The 18,252-nt window shown below is 35.9% G+C and overlaps 2 protein-coding genes across 3 annotated transcripts; both read right to left on the bottom strand.

Moving 5' to 3' along the window:
• Positions 1-11,340: 11,340 nt before the first annotated feature.
• LOC146921392 (uncharacterized) lies at positions 11,341-16,340 on the bottom strand. Of its 2 annotated transcripts, none has more exons than XM_085714828.1 (6): positions 16,212-16,340; positions 15,000-15,148; positions 14,785-14,857; positions 14,590-14,670; positions 14,403-14,504; positions 11,341-11,665 (listed from the first exon to the last, which is right to left on the bottom strand). In XM_085714828.1, exons 2-6 carry the CDS (start codon positions 15,143-15,145, stop codon positions 11,633-11,635), a joined length of 435 nt encoding a protein of 144 aa, XP_085570954.1. In that variant the 5' UTR covers positions 15,146-15,148; positions 16,212-16,340; the 3' UTR covers positions 11,341-11,632. The 2 variants fall into 2 exon arrangements, with proteins under 2 accessions (XP_085570954.1, XP_085570953.1); XM_085714827.1 differs by having other exon boundaries at positions 16,204-16,310.
• A 559-nt stretch (positions 16,341-16,899) lies between these two features.
• On the bottom strand, positions 16,900-17,232 carry LOC146921391 (uncharacterized). The gene has a single exon (XM_085711295.1). It carries the CDS (start codon positions 17,230-17,232, stop codon positions 16,900-16,902), a length of 333 nt encoding a protein of 110 aa, XP_085567421.1.
• Between the last annotated feature and the right edge of the window lie 1,020 nt (positions 17,233-18,252).

Raw genomic sequence — 18,252 nt, 5'->3', positions numbered from 1 at the left:
TTGTGTGCATCTGCTTCTCTCTCTCTCTCTCTCTCTCTCTCTCTCTCTCTCTCTCTCTCTCTCTCATCTAGTTTACCAATTACTCACCTTCTAAAGAGACACTAGAAAAAGGTAACCCTAGAGAGTCCCTAGCAATCAAAGAAGCTTTTGACCATTTTTGGCCAAAGCATCAGCAACCATGTTGCCTTCCCTAAAAACATGGGTAAATTTACATCTAATCTGGCTACAAAAATGAAGACAGTTGTGCCATCTAGCTTGCATACGCCAAGGATTACCTTCAAGTTTATTGTAAGCCTTTACCACACTCAGAGAATCGGTCTCTATCCAAATATCCTCATAATGCATTTCAGAAGCCCTTTCCATAGCAAACAGAAAAGCACAAAATTCTGCCTCAAGAGAAGTTGTATGACCTATATTCTGCACAAAAGAACTGATGTATATGGAGGGGGAAGCTCTTAACACAACACCGATGGTACCACAGGAAGGGCTGCCAAACGCAGATCCATCACAATTGAATTTTATGCTGCCAGAATTCGAGGAGTCCAGGTAACATCTTGCATGGGCACAAATCTTCTAGCCTTCAAAGTGTTGGCGTGAGTCACTAGAATCACCAATATTAAATGTAATTATTAGCTGAGTCATTAGAATCACTAGTATTTATTATAATTAGTTGTATAATCCCTGATTTCTAGTTGTATAGGTTGACACGTCCTGAAATTCCTCCTTGTAATATCTATATACTCTGTAAGTTACACAGAGGAAAAAATGAATGAAAAACCTTCTGTTTGACATGGTATCAAGAGCATAATCTTGGGACCCAAACAGTTCAGAACAAATGGCTGATCTCACAGACACAGCCACTTCCGACACAGCCACTTCCGCTGATTCCATTTTGGAAACTCTTGCGACCAAAATGACTGAGGTTTTGTCAAAAGCTCAGTCTACACCACAATCACAGATCTCCGATTCTTCTACAGTACCGATTAACATCAAGTTGGATGGATCCAACTATGCCTTGTGGTCCCAGGTGGCTGAGATGTACATCTCAGGCAAAGACAAACTGGGATATATTGACGGAACCTTCCCTCAACCGTCGGCAACTGATCCGACATTTCGTAAATGGCGGACTGAGAATGCCATAGTGAAAGGATGGCTGATAAACTCAATGGATCCCTCGCTGGTGGGAAATTTCATCCGCTTCCCGACAGCCAAAGGAGTTTGGGATTCCATTGCTACAACATATTTCGATGGATCTGATACTTCGCAGGTTTACGACCTTCGACGTAAGGTAACTCGGATGCGGCAGAATGGAGGATCGATTGAAAAATATTACAATGATCTACAAGGGCTATGGCGTGAGATAGACTTTCGACGACCTAACCCCATGGAGTGCCCAAACGACATACAGAAATTCAATTCAATATTACAGGAGGAAAGAGTTTATATTTTTTTGGATGGGTTGGATGATCGACTAGATAACATTCGGAGTGACATCCTCCAGCTGAAGCCATTTCCCACAATCGAGCAGGCTTATGCACACGTTCGAAGGGAGGACACCCGTCAGACTGTGATGACATCTGGGGCAGAGAACATAACAAGCGGTGCTGTTATGGCCACAAAAGGTTCGAAATTTGGCCAATTACCAACACTGGTGGCTGGGAAAAACAACTCTTTCTCAAAGTCGAAGGGTTCGTCTGATGGAGGAAGGTGCACACACTGTGGAAATGTCAGACACACTCGTGATACATGTTTCAAGTTACATGGGTATCCAGAATGGTGGCATGAGCTGCAGGCCAAGAAGAAAAAAGACAACACAACACTTGAGGAAGGCACTGGTAAAGCTGCTGTAGTTACTGCCGAGTCTCAACTCTCACTTATTCCCATGGCCAATTCCTCCACTTCAATAATACCAGGTAATTGTGGCCAAGCTCTTTGTAGTTCTAATTCTCTGGATGCAAATACATGGATTATCGACTCTGGGGCAACAGACCATATGACCTTTGACCCGAGTGATTTCTCTCATTCAACTCCACCGCGTAGAACTTGCATTTCTAATGCAAATGGAGTTGCATACCCAGTCACCGGCGCTGGAACTGTGTCATTATCATCATCACTCTCTTTATCTCACACCCTCCTTGTTCCTACATTGTCTAATAAGTTAATGTCTGTGAGTCAAATAACTGAAGAACTCAATTGTGTGGTGTTGATGTACTCTACATTTTGTCTTCTTCAGGATGTACTCAGCAAGAAGATTATTGGGCGTGGTACTAAGAGAGGGGGGCTATACTACCTTGATGACATTAGCAAAGGAGCAGCTTATCATGTGCACCATCAGTTCAATAGCAAAGAACGAGAAATATGGTTATGGCATCGCCGTTTGGGACATCCATCTTTCGGCTATTTGAGACATTTGTTTCCGAATTTATTTTTACATCTGCAGAATGTTGAATTTAAATGTGATACTTGTATTTTGGCTAAAAGTCATAGAACCTCCTATCAAACAAGTTTAAATAAAAACAGTGTTCCTTTTTCTCTAATACATTCTGATGTGTGGGGACCATCCCCTAATACTACTGTATCCGGTTATCGTTGGTTTGTAATATTTATCGATGATTGCACTCGAATGACATGGCTTTACCTAATGAAAACTAAAGACGAAGTGTTTCAAATATTTCAGAATTTTCATGCCATGGTTCAAAACCAATTTTCTGCCAAGATTCATGTTCTTCGATCAGACAATGGAGGGGAGTTTGTTAATCATCGTTTCAAAGCATATTTCCAACAACATGGTCTTTTTCATGAGACCTCATGCTCTCAAACCCCACAGCAGAACGGGGTTTCCGAACGGAAAAACCGTAGTATCTTAGAGATAGCACGTGCTCTTCTTCTAGGAACAAACGTTCCAACTCGCCATTGGGATGACGCCGTGACTACAGCTGTGTACCTTCTCAACCGCATGCCCTCAAAGATCTTGAATTTTAAAACTCCTCTACAAATGTTATCTTCTCATGTAGAGTTACCCACTGTATTGATGCTTGATCCTCGAATCTTTGGGTGTGTGGTTTTTGTTCATCTTCACAAAAACCAACGCACCAAACTTGACCCATGTGCTGTTAAGTGCTTGTTTCTTGGCTATGGAGTACATAAAAAGGGCTACAAATGCTTTGACCCCACCACCAATAAAACTTATATCACAATGGATGTAACTTTTCTAGAGTCTGAACCTTTTTTTTCTCCTACAGTATCCCATTCAGCCCTTAAGGGGGAGTCCATAAATAAAGAGCTGAATTGGTACATGGCAGCTCCACCAAATGTCGAAAAGAAACAAAGTGGAGAGCATGAATCTATAGGTGAAGGAGTAATACGTGGCGAACTTTCAGAAATGCTAAATTTAAGCATAACTGATGTTGAGAATGAAGAGGATCATTCTAGTGAAAAAACTTCTAATAGCGAAGTGGTTCCCGTTAATGAAGAGTATATCAATCAAGGAACTCAAGAGTCACCATTCTCCACAATACCCGACCCTCTCACTGAGAACAATCATGAGGTAAGCTCTCCTATTATCTCATCATCTACTAATGCTCCTATGAGATATGAGTTGCCATCAAGGAACAATCGAGGAAAGCCACCCAATAGATACTCCCCTGATGTAGAAGAAAGGCGGTCAAAATACCCCATCGCAAATTATGTTGCTACTCAACATTTATCACGGCCTATTCAGTCCTTCACAAAGACATTGTTCTCCAGTCATATTCCAAATAATGTGGAGGAAGCCTTGGATGATCCTAAGTGGGCAGAAGCCATACAAGAGGAAATGGAGGCTCTACAAAAAAATAATACATGGAGGCTAATACCACTTCCTGAAGGGAAGAAGACAGTGGGGTGCAAATGGGTGTTCTCGATTAAATACAAGGTTGACGGGTCCATTGATCGATACAAAGCAAGGCTAGTGGCCAAAGGGTTCACACAAACATATGGTATAGATTATACCGAGACTTTTTCACCCGTTGCCAAACTAAATACTGTTAGAGTTTTATTATCTCTCGCAGTAAATTTAGATTGGCCATTACTACAGCTTGACGTGAAAAATGCGTTTCTTCATGGAGATCTTGAAGAAGATGTTTATATGAATATCCCACCGGGATATATGTGTCCTTCTGGTACCGGGGTAGTATGCAAGTTAGAGCGAGCATTGTATGGACTGAAACAATCACCTCGGGCATGGTTTGGAAGATTTAGCACAGCTATGAGAAGGTATGGATATATCCAAAGCAATGCAGATCATACTCTATTCTTAAAGCATAAACATGGAAAGGTGACAGCTCTAATTGTTTACGTAGATGACATGATTATTACAGGAGATGATACTGAAGAAATCTCAATACTACAAGAAAAACTAGCAGCTGAATTTGAGATGAAGAATTTGGGTGGACTGAAGTATTTTTTGGGAATAGAAGTTGCAAGGTCAAAAAGGGGAATTTTCTTGTCTCAAAGAAAGTATGTGTTGGATCTATTGTCTGAAGTGGGGATGTTGGATTGCAAACCAGTGGATACTCCCATAGCTCAAAATCACAAACTCACTGAATACACAGACCAAGTGCCCACAGATAAAATAAGGTATCAAAAATTGGTGGGGAAGCTTATTTATCTGTCACACACTCGCCCCGATATTGCCTATGCCGTAAGTGTGGTGAGTCAGTTTATGCACAATCCAAGTGATGAACATATGGGTGCAGTAAACCGAATACTTTGCTATTTAAAATCCTCACCGGGAAAAGGGTTGATGTTTTCTAAGAATAATCACTTGAATGTTGAAGGGTACACCGACGCAGATTGGGCAGGGAATGTTCTAGACAGAAAATCAACATCAGGCTATTTCACATTTGTGGGAGGGAATCTAGTTACTTGGAGAAGTAAGAAGCAAAGGGTAGTGGCGCTGTCTAGCGCTGAAGCTGAGTTCAGGGGCATGGCAAAAGGACTTTGTGAACTACTATGGCTTAGAAGGTTACTCATAGAGATTGGCTTTGGTCCTAGAACTGAGATGAACTTGTTTTGTGACAACAAAGCAGCAATTGATATCTCAGAAAATCCTATCCAGCATGATCGAACGAAACATGTGGAGATAGATCGACATTTCATCAAGCAGAATCTTGAAGAAAAGATTATTCGCTTTCCTTTTGTCAAGTCGGAAGACCAGTTGGCGGATATTCTTACAAAAGCAGTTTCTGGTAAGAACTTCCATGACTCCCTTGACAAGTTGGGGATTGAAGACATTTACGCACCAACTTGAGGGGGGGTGTTGGCGTGAGTCACTAGAATCACCAATATTAAATGTAATTATTAGCTGAGTCATTAGAATCACTAGTATTTATTATAATTAGTTGTATAATCCCTGATTTCTAGTTGTATAGGTTGACACGTCCTGAAATTCCTCCTTGTAATATCTATATACTCTGTAAGTTACACAGAGGAAAAAATGAATGAAAAACCTTCTGTTTGACACAAAGGAATCCCAAAGAGCCTTGCAACTTTAAAGTCTTGCAAAGCAGAAGAACCTTTGGCCAAGACCAAATCAAAACTAAGCTTAACCTCAGCTATAATATTATTGAAAATAGAGCTCATAGGACATTGCTTATTGGAGAAACATCTGTGATTTCTTTCAAGCCAGATGCCCCAAATGATATGAACAATAGCCAGGCCTCTAATATCAACAGAATCAATCCAGTTAAGTTTATCAGGGACATTTCAAGAGGGATAATGACCTTGAGGATCTTGTCAGCTAACACACCATCTTTGTGAATGAAATACTCAGGCAGGCTCCATGAACCATTCACCACATAGTCAGCCACCAACATTTGTAAGCTTTTATGCATATGCAAAGGAATGTGCCAGTGATCAACAATAGGTACATCTAGCCATTTGTCAGTCCAGAAATGTATTTTCTCCCCATTTCCCACAGACCAAGAACCATTTTGGTGAATCAAATGAACAAATTGTTTCATTCCTGGCCAGATGGAGGAAGTGAGGTAATACTCCTTAGGCTTACCATGATGAAGAAATCTAGCCCTGTTGAGTTGAGCCCAATGTTCATCAGAAGTTAAAAATTTCCAAACACAAATGCAATAGAGCAGCCTTGTTAACAGCAATGGGACCCTTAACAGACAAGCCGCCTTCACTGTGAGGTTTGCAGACATCTCTCCAAGCCACAATACAAATTTTGTGTTGAGTGGTATCCCCACTCCATGAACCAACTAAACACATATTAGGATAATCCTCTCCCTCTGTGGTTCACAATTATTAGAAGAACCGGATCCAAAGACATCATGAATGACCTTTTTAGAGCGCTCTTCACTAGAAACACTCAAATTCTCATTACCTTAAGCACCCATATCTTCTTGATGCATGGTATCAATACTCACAACCTCACCATCAACATTGGTTTTCAAAACATTCGCATTATTATCGACACATTATTTACTATTTTTTAAGTTTAAATATGTAACATTTTTATTTTTAATCATGACATAATAAAATATAGGATGAAATATGTTTTTGGTCCCTATAAATTTACAAATTTTTCGTTTTAGTCCCTCTAAAATTTTCCTTCAACTTTTAGTCCTTATAAAATTTTCAATCACTACTTTTGGTCCCTACTTTTAAGTTAATTTTTGTATTTTTTAATGAAATGTGTAGAATATTGTAAAAACCACTCAAAAAAAATTAGAAGTTTTTAACGAAACATAAATTAAATATGAATTTTTAACCGCCAAAAATATGAAAATTCATATTTAATTCACGTTTTGTTAAAAAATTCTAATTTTTTTTGGAAAGATTCTTATAATATTCTAAAAAAATTTCTGTGTTTCAGAACTGGTCAGAATCTGATGGTTTCATAGTCTGTATGCAGCGATATATCAAACACAAAGATAAGAGAGAGAGAGAGAGAGAGAGAGAGAGAGAGAGAGAGAGAGAGAGATCAGACACAAAACAGTTTATACTGGTTCCTTTTACAAAACAGGAGGTCCCCTTGTACTTCGAAGGACTTTCACTATAATCTCACTAGATTACAAATGTTTAAGGACAATTACAAGAGACTTTCAAATGCTCAAGCATACAAGCAAAAGACTTCCAATGCTCAATCAAATCTGAAAGAGACTCTCAACGCTCAAGCATGCATGCAAGAGACTTCTAAATATTTACAAATAAACAAGATATGTTCTTAAACTTGATATACAATCAGAGGTGTAAACAGTATAACACAAAACAGACTCTTAAGACTTAGAATTTTTAAGATGCAAACTTTGATAAGAAATTCCTTAGTGTTCTTTCCCCTATTTGATTTTGGCAGAGCAATGTTACGGTAAAAATAGCAAAGTTTTGTTGTTATTTTTCAAGTCTTCAGCTCCTTATATAGGCAAAGATTTGAGAGACGTTGGAGAACAAATGCTAGCGCATTAAGAGTCGTTGAGAAACTTCAAATCAAGAATGTTAACCCTTTGCCTGATATGGATAGTTCCGTTGATTAGACATTTGAAATTCATTTGCATAAATTGGAATTATCCGTTCATTCTTTTTGTCCTTGAAGTTCTTTGTTTGTTTCTACACGTGGTCAGAAGAAGATAAATTGTACTATCAGACTTTGATAGAGGCAACTACAGAAGAGAACAAATCTGACGCGAAGTCTGAGTCCATCAAGATCTTCTGAGTTTGGAGGTCTTCCAAGTCTGATGAGGTCTTCTAAGTTTGATGAGGACTTCTGAGTCTGGTGATCTTCAGAGTCTGATGAGAGTCTTCAGCTTCTGAGTAGCATCCTTTCCTCTAATCAAGGTGCTGACTTTTGGTTGATCTTTTTTTAGATCTTCTACCATAGTCTTTAAGCTTCTCTAGTGCTTCTGATGATTCTCTTGAATATATTCATATTTGTTGGCATATGTACTCTGCTGTTTTATACTATTAATATGGATGTTGTGAGTTTGTTTTCAAATTCATCCTTTTTATTTTTAACGATTTTAAATTTATGTTGTATCAATGTACTCTATCAATTTGAATGAAGGAATATCATTTATTTTTATAAAAAAAAATAAAAAAATGGTCAATGTTAGTAGCCTTTGCTTTTGTATTAGAAAAACGTTAGTGGCTATATTTTTTCCTAATCTCGGGACCAAGAGTCTAAGACAATTGTCTTAGACTCTTGGTCCTGAGATTAGAAAAAAATATAGCCACTAACGTTAAACATTTTTATGTAGTGAGCTATGTTATATGTAATGAGCTATTTTTATTTCCTTAAAGTTGTATTCTGATACAACTTTTGTAGAAATAAAAAATAGCTCACTACATATAACATAAGCAACAAAAAGAAAAGGCCAAATACCTCCCTGAGTCCTTTAAGTTTCACGTTTATAACAGATAGGTCCTTTAAGTTTCAAAGGTTACAGATAGGTCCTTTAAGTTTCTAAGGTTTCAGATAGGTCCTTAACGGAGGTTGATAGAAAGGACCTATCTGAAACAAACTCGAAACTTAAAGGACCTATCTGAAACCTTAGAAACTTAAAGGACCTATCTGTAACCTTTGAAACTTAAATGACCTATCTGTTACAAACGTGAAACTTAAAGGACCCAGGGAGGTATTTGGCCAAAAGAAAAGGATGAACATCGCAAATATAATCATCTTTTTGGATGGTAAAATAATTAACTCCATTGTCAAACTTATTTTATATTTTTATTCCAAACATAGTGGGACATAGATACACCAACTCCACCCATCCTTCGTTCGAGACGAAGCTGATAAAAATTACGGAGAGCATACCAACCTTTGATAAATTTGATTTTACCTTTTTTTTTTCTCAACCAAGACTTAACATTAATTGTTTTTGGTACTTCAAAAAAAAATTAATTGTTTTGGATCAACCAACATGATGATTAATTTCAACACCAAAGTCATCGGCAAATAGGCTCGACAATCGCGCAACACCCTATATATATGCATAAACATCAAACCATATAACATTAGTCCAAAAAAAAAGTTGTGAATATGGATCATTAAACATGGTATGTCCTATACTTCAGGCGCAACACCCTATATATATGCATAAACATCAAACCATATAACATTAGTCCAAAAAAAAAGTTGTGAATATGGATCATTAAACATGGTATGTCCTATACTTCAGTTTCATTGTCTCCAGATATGTGTCGGTGTCTGAAAAAGATGTAGGAACCAAGGGAGCTACATAACAAAATTACAACAAATATTAGCATAATGAAGAATATAAATAATTGCTTAATGCACAAATAAAAATGGATTTTTTTTGTTGGAAAAACCATCTATTGACTGCTTTGCAAGAGCGGACTGAACATTATAAAAATTGATACCGTATGGATTCATAATAGGCTTAATACATGTTTATCCCCTATACAAAATCGATGATATGGTAGGGGGTAAACTGAAATATCGATGATATGGTAGAGGGGTAAACCGAAATACTCTCAAATTACAAGGGGTGAAAGTACCTTAAATTTTGTACCTGAAATATCGATGAAGGTCCAAAATCAAAAAATCTTCAAATTACATGGTTGGAATTTAAACAATTTTTTTTACAAGGGGTAAACATATATTAACCCATCATAATACATTATTGTGAATAGAGATTTGAGATAAGAATGGTAGGACAAAAAGAATTGATGTGGACCACCAAAGCTCCATATTTATAGTGGTGAATTAGAGTTATGAGATAAGAGGCGAGGGTGAAATTGAGATTTTGTGGCAAAAAATGTAGGGCAAATTAGACATTTTTTGCAATTAGGGTGAGGAGGAGGGCAAAATTGGGTTTTTGTGGGAAAAAACGAGGAAAAAAATAGATAATTCATGCAATTAAGGTGAGAAGGGGGGCAAAATTGGGTTTTTGTGGTTAAAAATGGAGAGAAAAATAAACTTTTCATGCAATTAGGGTTTACATTGGGTTTTCCACAATATTCTCCGATTTATAATAATAGATAGATAGATAGATAAATTAGTAAAAAAAACTTCAAAATAGAGTAGTGGACCAAAACTCAAGAAAAACTAAAATCAGGTGACCAAAAACTTGGTTTTTAAAATAGAAGCACTATAACTTCATTTTTGTAGAAATAGGAATATCAAAATTGCAAAACTCTGTTCTTTCAAAAAAACTCTGTATCCAAATTTTTCCCTTAACTCATTTCTTTTTATTGGCATTTAATTATGATTTGAACCTGTATCGTACAATCACAGGTTACATATTGTGATTCAATTTAAAATGTTTTGAAACTATATAAACTTTAATTCATTCAACCAAAATTCTTCCAGTAAAAGACACAAAAGTCTAAAAAAATAAAGTCCTAAAACATTATTACTCAATAAACATAATTTATAAAAATAAAATAATAAAATTAGAAAATATGAAGTACGTAGCAATAAGAAAAACTTGAGATTTATAGAAAGTTTATTGATGACTCATCATAAAATGCGTTTTAGGTTTTTTATTGAGTCTTTTTACAATTTTGTTCTAGGTTTTTAGTGGACTTTAGAGCGAGTTCCTCACGGTTTTTGAGAAAAGTCGATCGTGTATTAAAATGAGTCTTTGTAAGTAGTTTTAATTCCCTAACCATACAACTCTCTACGTGTCAATGCATTTTTACTTGGGGAATTTCTGTCCCATGGTACAAAACATGTGAGATAGAAGTGATTAGAAAGCTGAAGCTGAAGAATTGGAACTCAAAAGAGGAATTTCTCACATGTACGAGGGACATCATAGTCAGCAAATCTCTCACAAGGCGCACAAAGAACCAATCAGAAGCCACATTAGCCAAACTAACTTCAAAATGAAGTAGTGGACCAATACTCATGAAGAACTAAAATTGGGTGATCAAAAAGTTGGTTTTTAAAATAGGAGTACTAAAACTTTATTATTTTAAAAGTGCAGTTAAACCAAACAATAATCAAAACGGTTCTTTTTGATTTTTTTTTTAAAAATAACTATATACATCCAATCCAAATTTTAAGAACAATATATATCCAAATTTTGTCCTTAACTAATTAAGTTTCGTGGTTAGAAAATGAAATCAATGCCCTCTATTTTTGGGGTCCGGAGAGGTATAAAGCTATTTTTAAAACTCATGTCCAAATTATGATTTAGTTCCATAGATTACCTACGTTGTCTGCTGATACAATTTAAATTGTTTTGAAAATATATAAACTTTAATGCATTCCACAAAAATTCTTCCGGTAACAAAATTCTAAAAAAATAAAGTCCTAAAGCAATATTACTCACTAACCATTTTCTTGGCAGAGATCAAACAAGAAAAGTATAAATTTCAGACATGTTTTTGTCAAGAATAAGAATCAATTAAAGTGCCACGGAAACAGAACGTACCGCGACCAAGATATTTCAATGTTATTCTTTTACAAACTCAATTGACCACAATTGTGACCAAATTCAACTAGCTTATATCAAGCAGGATTTTCATTGGTTCAAATTCATCATTTTGTACGAAGATTATGTTAAGAGACAAACGATATTCAGCAACTGTTTAACCTTTTCTGGAACTAATAAGTGATATGCATACTTCTATACACACAAATTCAAACTAATAACTTTTCAGGTGGTGCTATGAGCTAGACTTCCTTGTCAACGCTATTCAGGTACTTCTGCAAAATAGAATTTAGAAACAACTGTTAGTCTAGTCGATACATTTACAAATAATAGATTTTTAATCAAACAAAAAAGAATCAACAAAAGAAGATCAGACAAAAGAAACAACACCCAAAGAGAAGAACATGACCAACAAAGAAAGGAACATTTTTTAGATGCTATTTCAAGTAGCTTTTAAGTTAAAGCTTATAGCTTCTTACATTTTCTTCTAATTTTAATCTTCAATTTTATTTTACTATATTTTACCATTTTTTATAGCTTATAAGCTCGTATGACTAAAAATCCCGTGTTTAGTAAGGGGGTGTTTGTTTCCTAGTTGTAAAAATCACTCCCAAGAATATAGAAGTTACAAAGAAGGGTTCCTATGTTTGTTACAAAGTTAGGAAATTAATTCCCGGATATAAAACATTCCTAGGAATAAAATAACCTCCCATTTCCCATGTTTACAAATAATCCTAGGAATGTAGTAAATATTAACCAAACGCTTCTTTTGAAAACCCGGGATTATGATTTCACTTCTTAATTCCTGGGAACATTATTCTTGGGTATAAATTTCTCATCCAAGAAACAAACGCCCCTAATTGTTTTACATCGCTTATGGAGTCAATCTAGTTTCTACTATATGCCTATGCTTCCTTTCTACAGACCCATTTTGATGGTGAGGTAGCAGGTGAATCTGTGAATAATGCCAAGATTGTTCAAATAAGAGGTAAAGAGGCGAAATGCACCACCACCATCAGTCTGAACAGACTTGATGGAAGAGTTGTACTGTAGTTCTAGCATATTTTTGAAATTTTGGAAGGTTGTTAATGTATGTATTAGACTTCAGTTTTAAAGGAAATATCCAAGTAAAACGAGAATAGACATTAACACAGGTAACCTCCAAAAGACTCTACTGGAGCAGGTCCCCATAAATCACAAAAGAGGAGTTCTAAAGTTTATTATCTATGAAGCACAGATTCCGACACGGACATGTCGACACCGCTAATGTAAAAAATATAGGACACCAACACCGACACCGCTACATATACATTAATTTATTTAGACAGTCTAAAATGCAAATCAAAATACATACATAATAAGAATTTAACTTGCAATTTATTTCATTGAAAATGGTTCTAAAACAAAATACCCTAGTATTTGACCTTTATTTATTCATCTACTATCAAAAAAGCCGAAAAACATTGTAATCAACTTTAATTTCTTTAACCCCGTAACTGATCAACATTTATCAACACATATGTAACTCTTGCATCTACGAAGTGTCGAACCAAGAGAGAAATAAAGATGTTTCAGACATTTGTCTGAGTTGTCCAACACAACTCGTATGAGTGAAATATGTGTCGGACACCGATCACCGATCTAGGAGTGCCGAAGTAAAGAAAAAACCAATTTTATTTAGGACACCGTTCTTAGTTGTCCGACACGTGTCGTACGAGTATCATAGAATTGTCGGATACCGACGCGTATCGGACACCGCAACACGCCTAGTCTTAGAGGTGTCCATGCTTCATAGTTTATTATAAGCAGCAGTAGAAGTAAAAGAGGGAAGTCTATGAGCTTTCCCCAAACAACAGGCAGAACAAAAATCAGAAATCATTTTATAGTGATTACAAAGTTTCACTATTAGGTAAATTAAAAATCAAAAATCAGAAATTATTAGGTAAATTATGATTACAAAGTTTCATGACAGGTTTGAGCACCTCATAGTGAGGATGTCCAAGTCTATAGTGCCAGATTTTGTACAATGAAGGAAAATTTTGAACAGAATCTCTAGGGGTGGACAGAAAACAGCCACCCGCCCTGAACCCAAAAAAACCGAATAGAAAAAATCACAAACAGGCGGTGTAGGATCGGGTTGTCGGTTGAACATTTTTGGTTTAATCTAGGTAGTAACAGTCGAGTGCGGATGGTCAAAATTCATCCATCGAAAACCGAAACCGACCCGTATTATTTTAATTTTTTATTCAGACATGAAGGGTGATGTGAGGACTCGGTCTCGAGATTCACACACAGCCCAAACAACGGCCAACTGGTGTAACTTGGAAAGGTGTAATTAATTATGTTTTTATACTAAGTTGAGCAGCTTTAATATTCCTTCACCTGCAAAGACGCTACCAAGTACTACCAGTACCAACTATCAATCAATTTTCTTTTTATTTTTTTTTAATAATAATTAATATTAATAAATAAATCCCTAGTAAAGTGTAAATCATTGTTAGTTACTAGTTACTACTTACTACCAGTAAACAAACACATCTCTCTTGAAAACAGATTTGAGATTTTTCAAAAAGTTCTTCTCTCATCTCTCATCTTGTTTGTATTTTCATCTTACCCATTTTTTTTTGTTGAAGCAGCAAAAAAATGAATTTATTAATTTAGGAACGCACAAGATTTGCTAGTAACAAACAGAAAGTACCAAGAATATAGCCTGTAGGCAAATTAAACCCAAAATAAATAAAACACCACCCCTAACAAACCGAACTCCTTATATCAGCACCAAAACAGACTAGTTACAGGCCTAAAAGCAGGAACTACGGAACTAAGATAATAGAGACATTCTATACAGCCTGACCTTAAATTTCCACAACACTCAAAACAGACTCTAACACTATAACCAACACAGATGCATCCTCCTCAGTCCGAACAGAAAAACACAACCCCAAGACCAAACATAAAGGATTAAGAAAACACATGATGGACGGTACATCAATAAATTTACCAAAAACTTACCTCGAGAACTAGCTGGGCTCTCGGTGGAAGCAATGTATAGTTCATATCACTGATAATATTTGTTTTCGCAAGCTTTTTGACGAACTTCTCTGCTGCTTGAATCTAGGTCGAATGAGGGAGGACAGAATCACATAAAGAAATACTACATAAATTAATTTTTGCACTTAAAATTAAACATACAACATACATCGGAATTCGGGAGACGATAATCAGGCTCTTCAAGGTCCAGCTTTCCAATCACCATGCCCTTGACATTGTTCCGATCGATCTATAATTAATTAAAATGAAAATGATTATAAGTACCGGACAAAATGTCAATATTAATTGACCTTATATTATAACAAAACTATAATTAATTAATTAATTAAATGATTATGATTACCAACTCCTTGATTTCAGATGCAATAACAGCATAACTCTTGGGCTTTCCAGACTTATCATTCAACAGTAGAAGGCTGAAGATAACAAACATACCCGTTAATGTTTTTTTTTTTTTTTTTTGATAAAACGATTTTTCAAAACATACTAAGCAAAACTGATTCTTTTTACTAAAATAAAATAAAAAACAAAAACAAAAGGGGCTAATTATTATTATACCTACTCCTAGAGTCCTCCCGGCCTTTATTCTCCAGATCTGTCATGGCAACTCCAAGATACTCAGTGCCAACGTTGAGCGACATAACTCTTCCAGGTATTGATTTGCATACAAATTGATACAGCTGCTTAGGGAGCATGTGCTTCATTGCCTATTTAATCGGTAAACAAAGGATACCAACAACAACAACAACAAAAAATTAAGATCCAAACAAATGAACACTTCATTTCAAATTTATAAGCTCTAGCCATGGAAAGCTGGTCATGACATGAACTTAATTTTTCAATTTAAAAGGATGGGAAGAGTCTTTTAATTTTAGGTAAAAATTCTGTTAATTGACTTAAAAAAACATAATTTTAATTCAAAAATAAGTTCACCATCCCAAAGAAAAGAGGCAACTCTCTAATTTTTTTCTAGAGCACTTTATGATGATACTAACACAGAACTACAAGACCTGAATAGGAGCATAGGGAGGCATGGATCATGCAAATCAAAGTTATCCATTGACTAAAAGTGCTGATTAGTGCCATTATTTCCACATAAAAATATTCATATATGGACATTGTGGACAAAAATATGAATGTACGTGAAGTGCTTACAGTGTCAATTGCTTCTACACTATGAAGCACGGATACGGACACGGTCACTGGACACGACACAGACACGCCAACACCGCTAATAATTTGAAAAAATCACATAATTTAATGTAATTATATGTGTCGGTGTCGGATACGACACGTGTCCGACACCGGGACACGGTTAATCTAGAGTGTCCGTGCTTCATAGCTTCTACATAAGTCAATATAAATACACCCTCCAGTCACTAATATAAGCAAAAATCCAATTTCTAGGTTCATTCAATTAATGATGTATGTAGTCTTTATTATAGGCTACATACATCATTGAATGAACCTAGAAAGTGGATTTTTGCTTATATTAGTGACCGGAGGGTGTAGCTTCTAATGATGAAGACAAAAAATAAACATGGAATCTATAACCAAAAAACATAGAATGCAAACAATCTAATAAGTGAAATCAAGAAGAACCAAGAAAACAATCTAACATGGGTATCTTAAAAATCGAAACTTTAAACAACAGGAAGTGATATTTGTGATTGTGAGTAATACGAATAAAAAATCAAGAAGAACCTATAACTTTCTAAACCCTAAAAACACAAACAGTGAGAATAGAGAGGGAGAGAGATACGATCATACGATAGTGCGATACAAAGAAAAGAGACAGACTGAGGGAGAGGGAGGCCGTCGTTGCTTCAATTCAGTGAGTGAGTACTGACTGAGTGGAGGGTTTTCTTTTTTTGTTGAATTCTGCTCTTTACCCAACAAAAATTGTTCACTCTCAACTGAAAAGACAAAAATACCCCTACGCAACGTGAATTAACTCAGGTTCATAGCAGGCATCAGTTTCCATTTAATGCAATGCAGCTAAGTCATAAATGACCCGTAACCTTGACACACTCGTAATTGAACCGAATTACGCTAGTTTCAAAACATTATCAGATAATACGATATAATCGATCCAAATTACCCAAATTCATCGTTTATCACACAAACACATAATAATGCATAAACGATCCAAATTACACAAATTCATCATTAACGACCCGTAATTACTTAATCACACTTAATGACACGTAAACAATCCAAATTACACCGATTTATCCATAAATTTCGAAATTTACATAATCTCACATAAACGGTCAAAATTACACAAATTCATCGTTAAACGATCCAAATTACAGCAATTTGTCCATAAATTTTGAATCTCACATAAACGATCAAAATTACACAAATTCATCATTCAATTACATAAACACAAATTCATTAAATTTCAACAATACAGACACAAATTCGAACAAATTACGATATTACACATTAATAAATATTACACTTCAATTGATCGAACGTAAAGATGTAAAGTGTTATTTTCAACCATCACGCGAAACATGTAATCAACGTCACTATCATCTTCGACAAGTTGTGGAAAATACACGGTCTTCCAAAAGTCTTCTTCCTTGTCCTCCCCCAAGTCCACGCGTGACACATTTACTATTACATCACATGTTCTTTGATTTGAACCAATATGGTTAAAGTATTCGTCAAGTTTTGTCTTCAACTCGTCCAACTTGTCAGTGGGATTTATAAAGAACCTAATCCTCTTTTTCACGGCCGCATAAAGAACATGAAGTTCAACTAGATCTTGTGCATCTTCAGACATGTTTCACTTCACAAAATATAATGATAAAACAAATATGAGAGAAATAAGATAAAATAAATAGTTGAATAATAAGAGACCAAAAACTGCGAGAAATAATTGGCATGTCATCCCTTCAAAAAAAAATTGGCATGACATAATCGGCCACCAAAAAAAAATTCACTTCGTATATTTATTTAATATATATATTATTAGTTACATATTGACCATAAATATCCAAATTACATAACCGGCCACCAAAAAATATGTTGGGGGTGTAATACCACAAAAAAATAGGACGAACACCGACCGACCAAAAAGTGTCATAACCTATCTAACTAGACTAGTGATAGTGCATAATCAACATCTTCATCCATGACTTTGAAATCTTGCTTTGGCTTTTTCGGAGACGGAGTGCCACAAGTAATAGGATTGTGCTCATTTGTTGGTTTCTTTGGCGGCTTCGGCTCCTTAGACATGAGGTCATTGAAGACGGCTTGTCTATCCGCAAAAGCAAAAAGTCATTTCTCCGCCTCACCAATCTTGTTGTTCATCCACTCCATACAAGACGGTGGTAACATACAATCTTCTTTCAACAAAACATGAAGAAAGTGGCCGTGAATTAAGCAAAGACACATGATGTTGGAATGTGGCTTAAGTGGTGGAGCACTTCGGATTGGGAAATATGTCTAACATATAACTTTTTCGAGCAAAGTCAATAGAACATGACTCTACTATAGCAAGTAGCAATAATGTGACCCAAACCCGGAGTGGTCAACCACTTATCTACCGGCGCAATACCACTTTTACTTGTTGGAGGGTGTAAACCATCGAAGATAAGTTTAAAACGCTTCTCGGTACCATATATCGGCAAGCAGTCACTCTTATGATTTTTCAATTCATTAATAAGTGCATGGCAAACCAAAACATGATTATCCTCATCCATTCCCAAGTGCCTAGCTATGACCCGGAATCCACAATTACCATCCCCTTAACATTCACAATGTCTTCAATGTAAGGTCTCATGATCATTGGAATTTGTGA

Source organism: Medicago sativa, chromosome 5 (assembly GCF_051527215.1).
Source record: "Medicago sativa cultivar Bolivia chromosome 5, Bolivia_mono, whole genome shotgun sequence".
Classification (NCBI taxonomy): Eukaryota; Viridiplantae; Streptophyta; class Magnoliopsida; order Fabales; family Fabaceae; genus Medicago; species Medicago sativa.
Note: the sequence above shows the minus strand (reverse complement) of the source record. Positions and strands in the feature narration are given on the sequence as shown.

What these genes read in the sequence shown, in the direction of transcription:
- LOC146921391 (XM_085711295.1), bottom strand. Translation starts at nt 17,232, where the DNA reads ATGTCTGAAGATGCACAAGATCTAGTTGAACTTCATGTTCTTTATGCG.
- LOC146921392 (XM_085714827.1), bottom strand. An exon ending in CATCTGAAATCAAGGAGTTG is followed by an intron (nt 14,671 to 14,784) that starts GTAATCATAATC and finishes AATTAATTATAG; the next exon opens with ATCGATCGGAACAATGTCAA. An exon ending in ATCGTCTCCCGAATTCCGAT is followed by an intron (nt 14,505 to 14,589) that starts GTATGTTGTATG and finishes CATTCGACCTAG; the next exon opens with ATTCAAGCAGCAGAGAAGTT.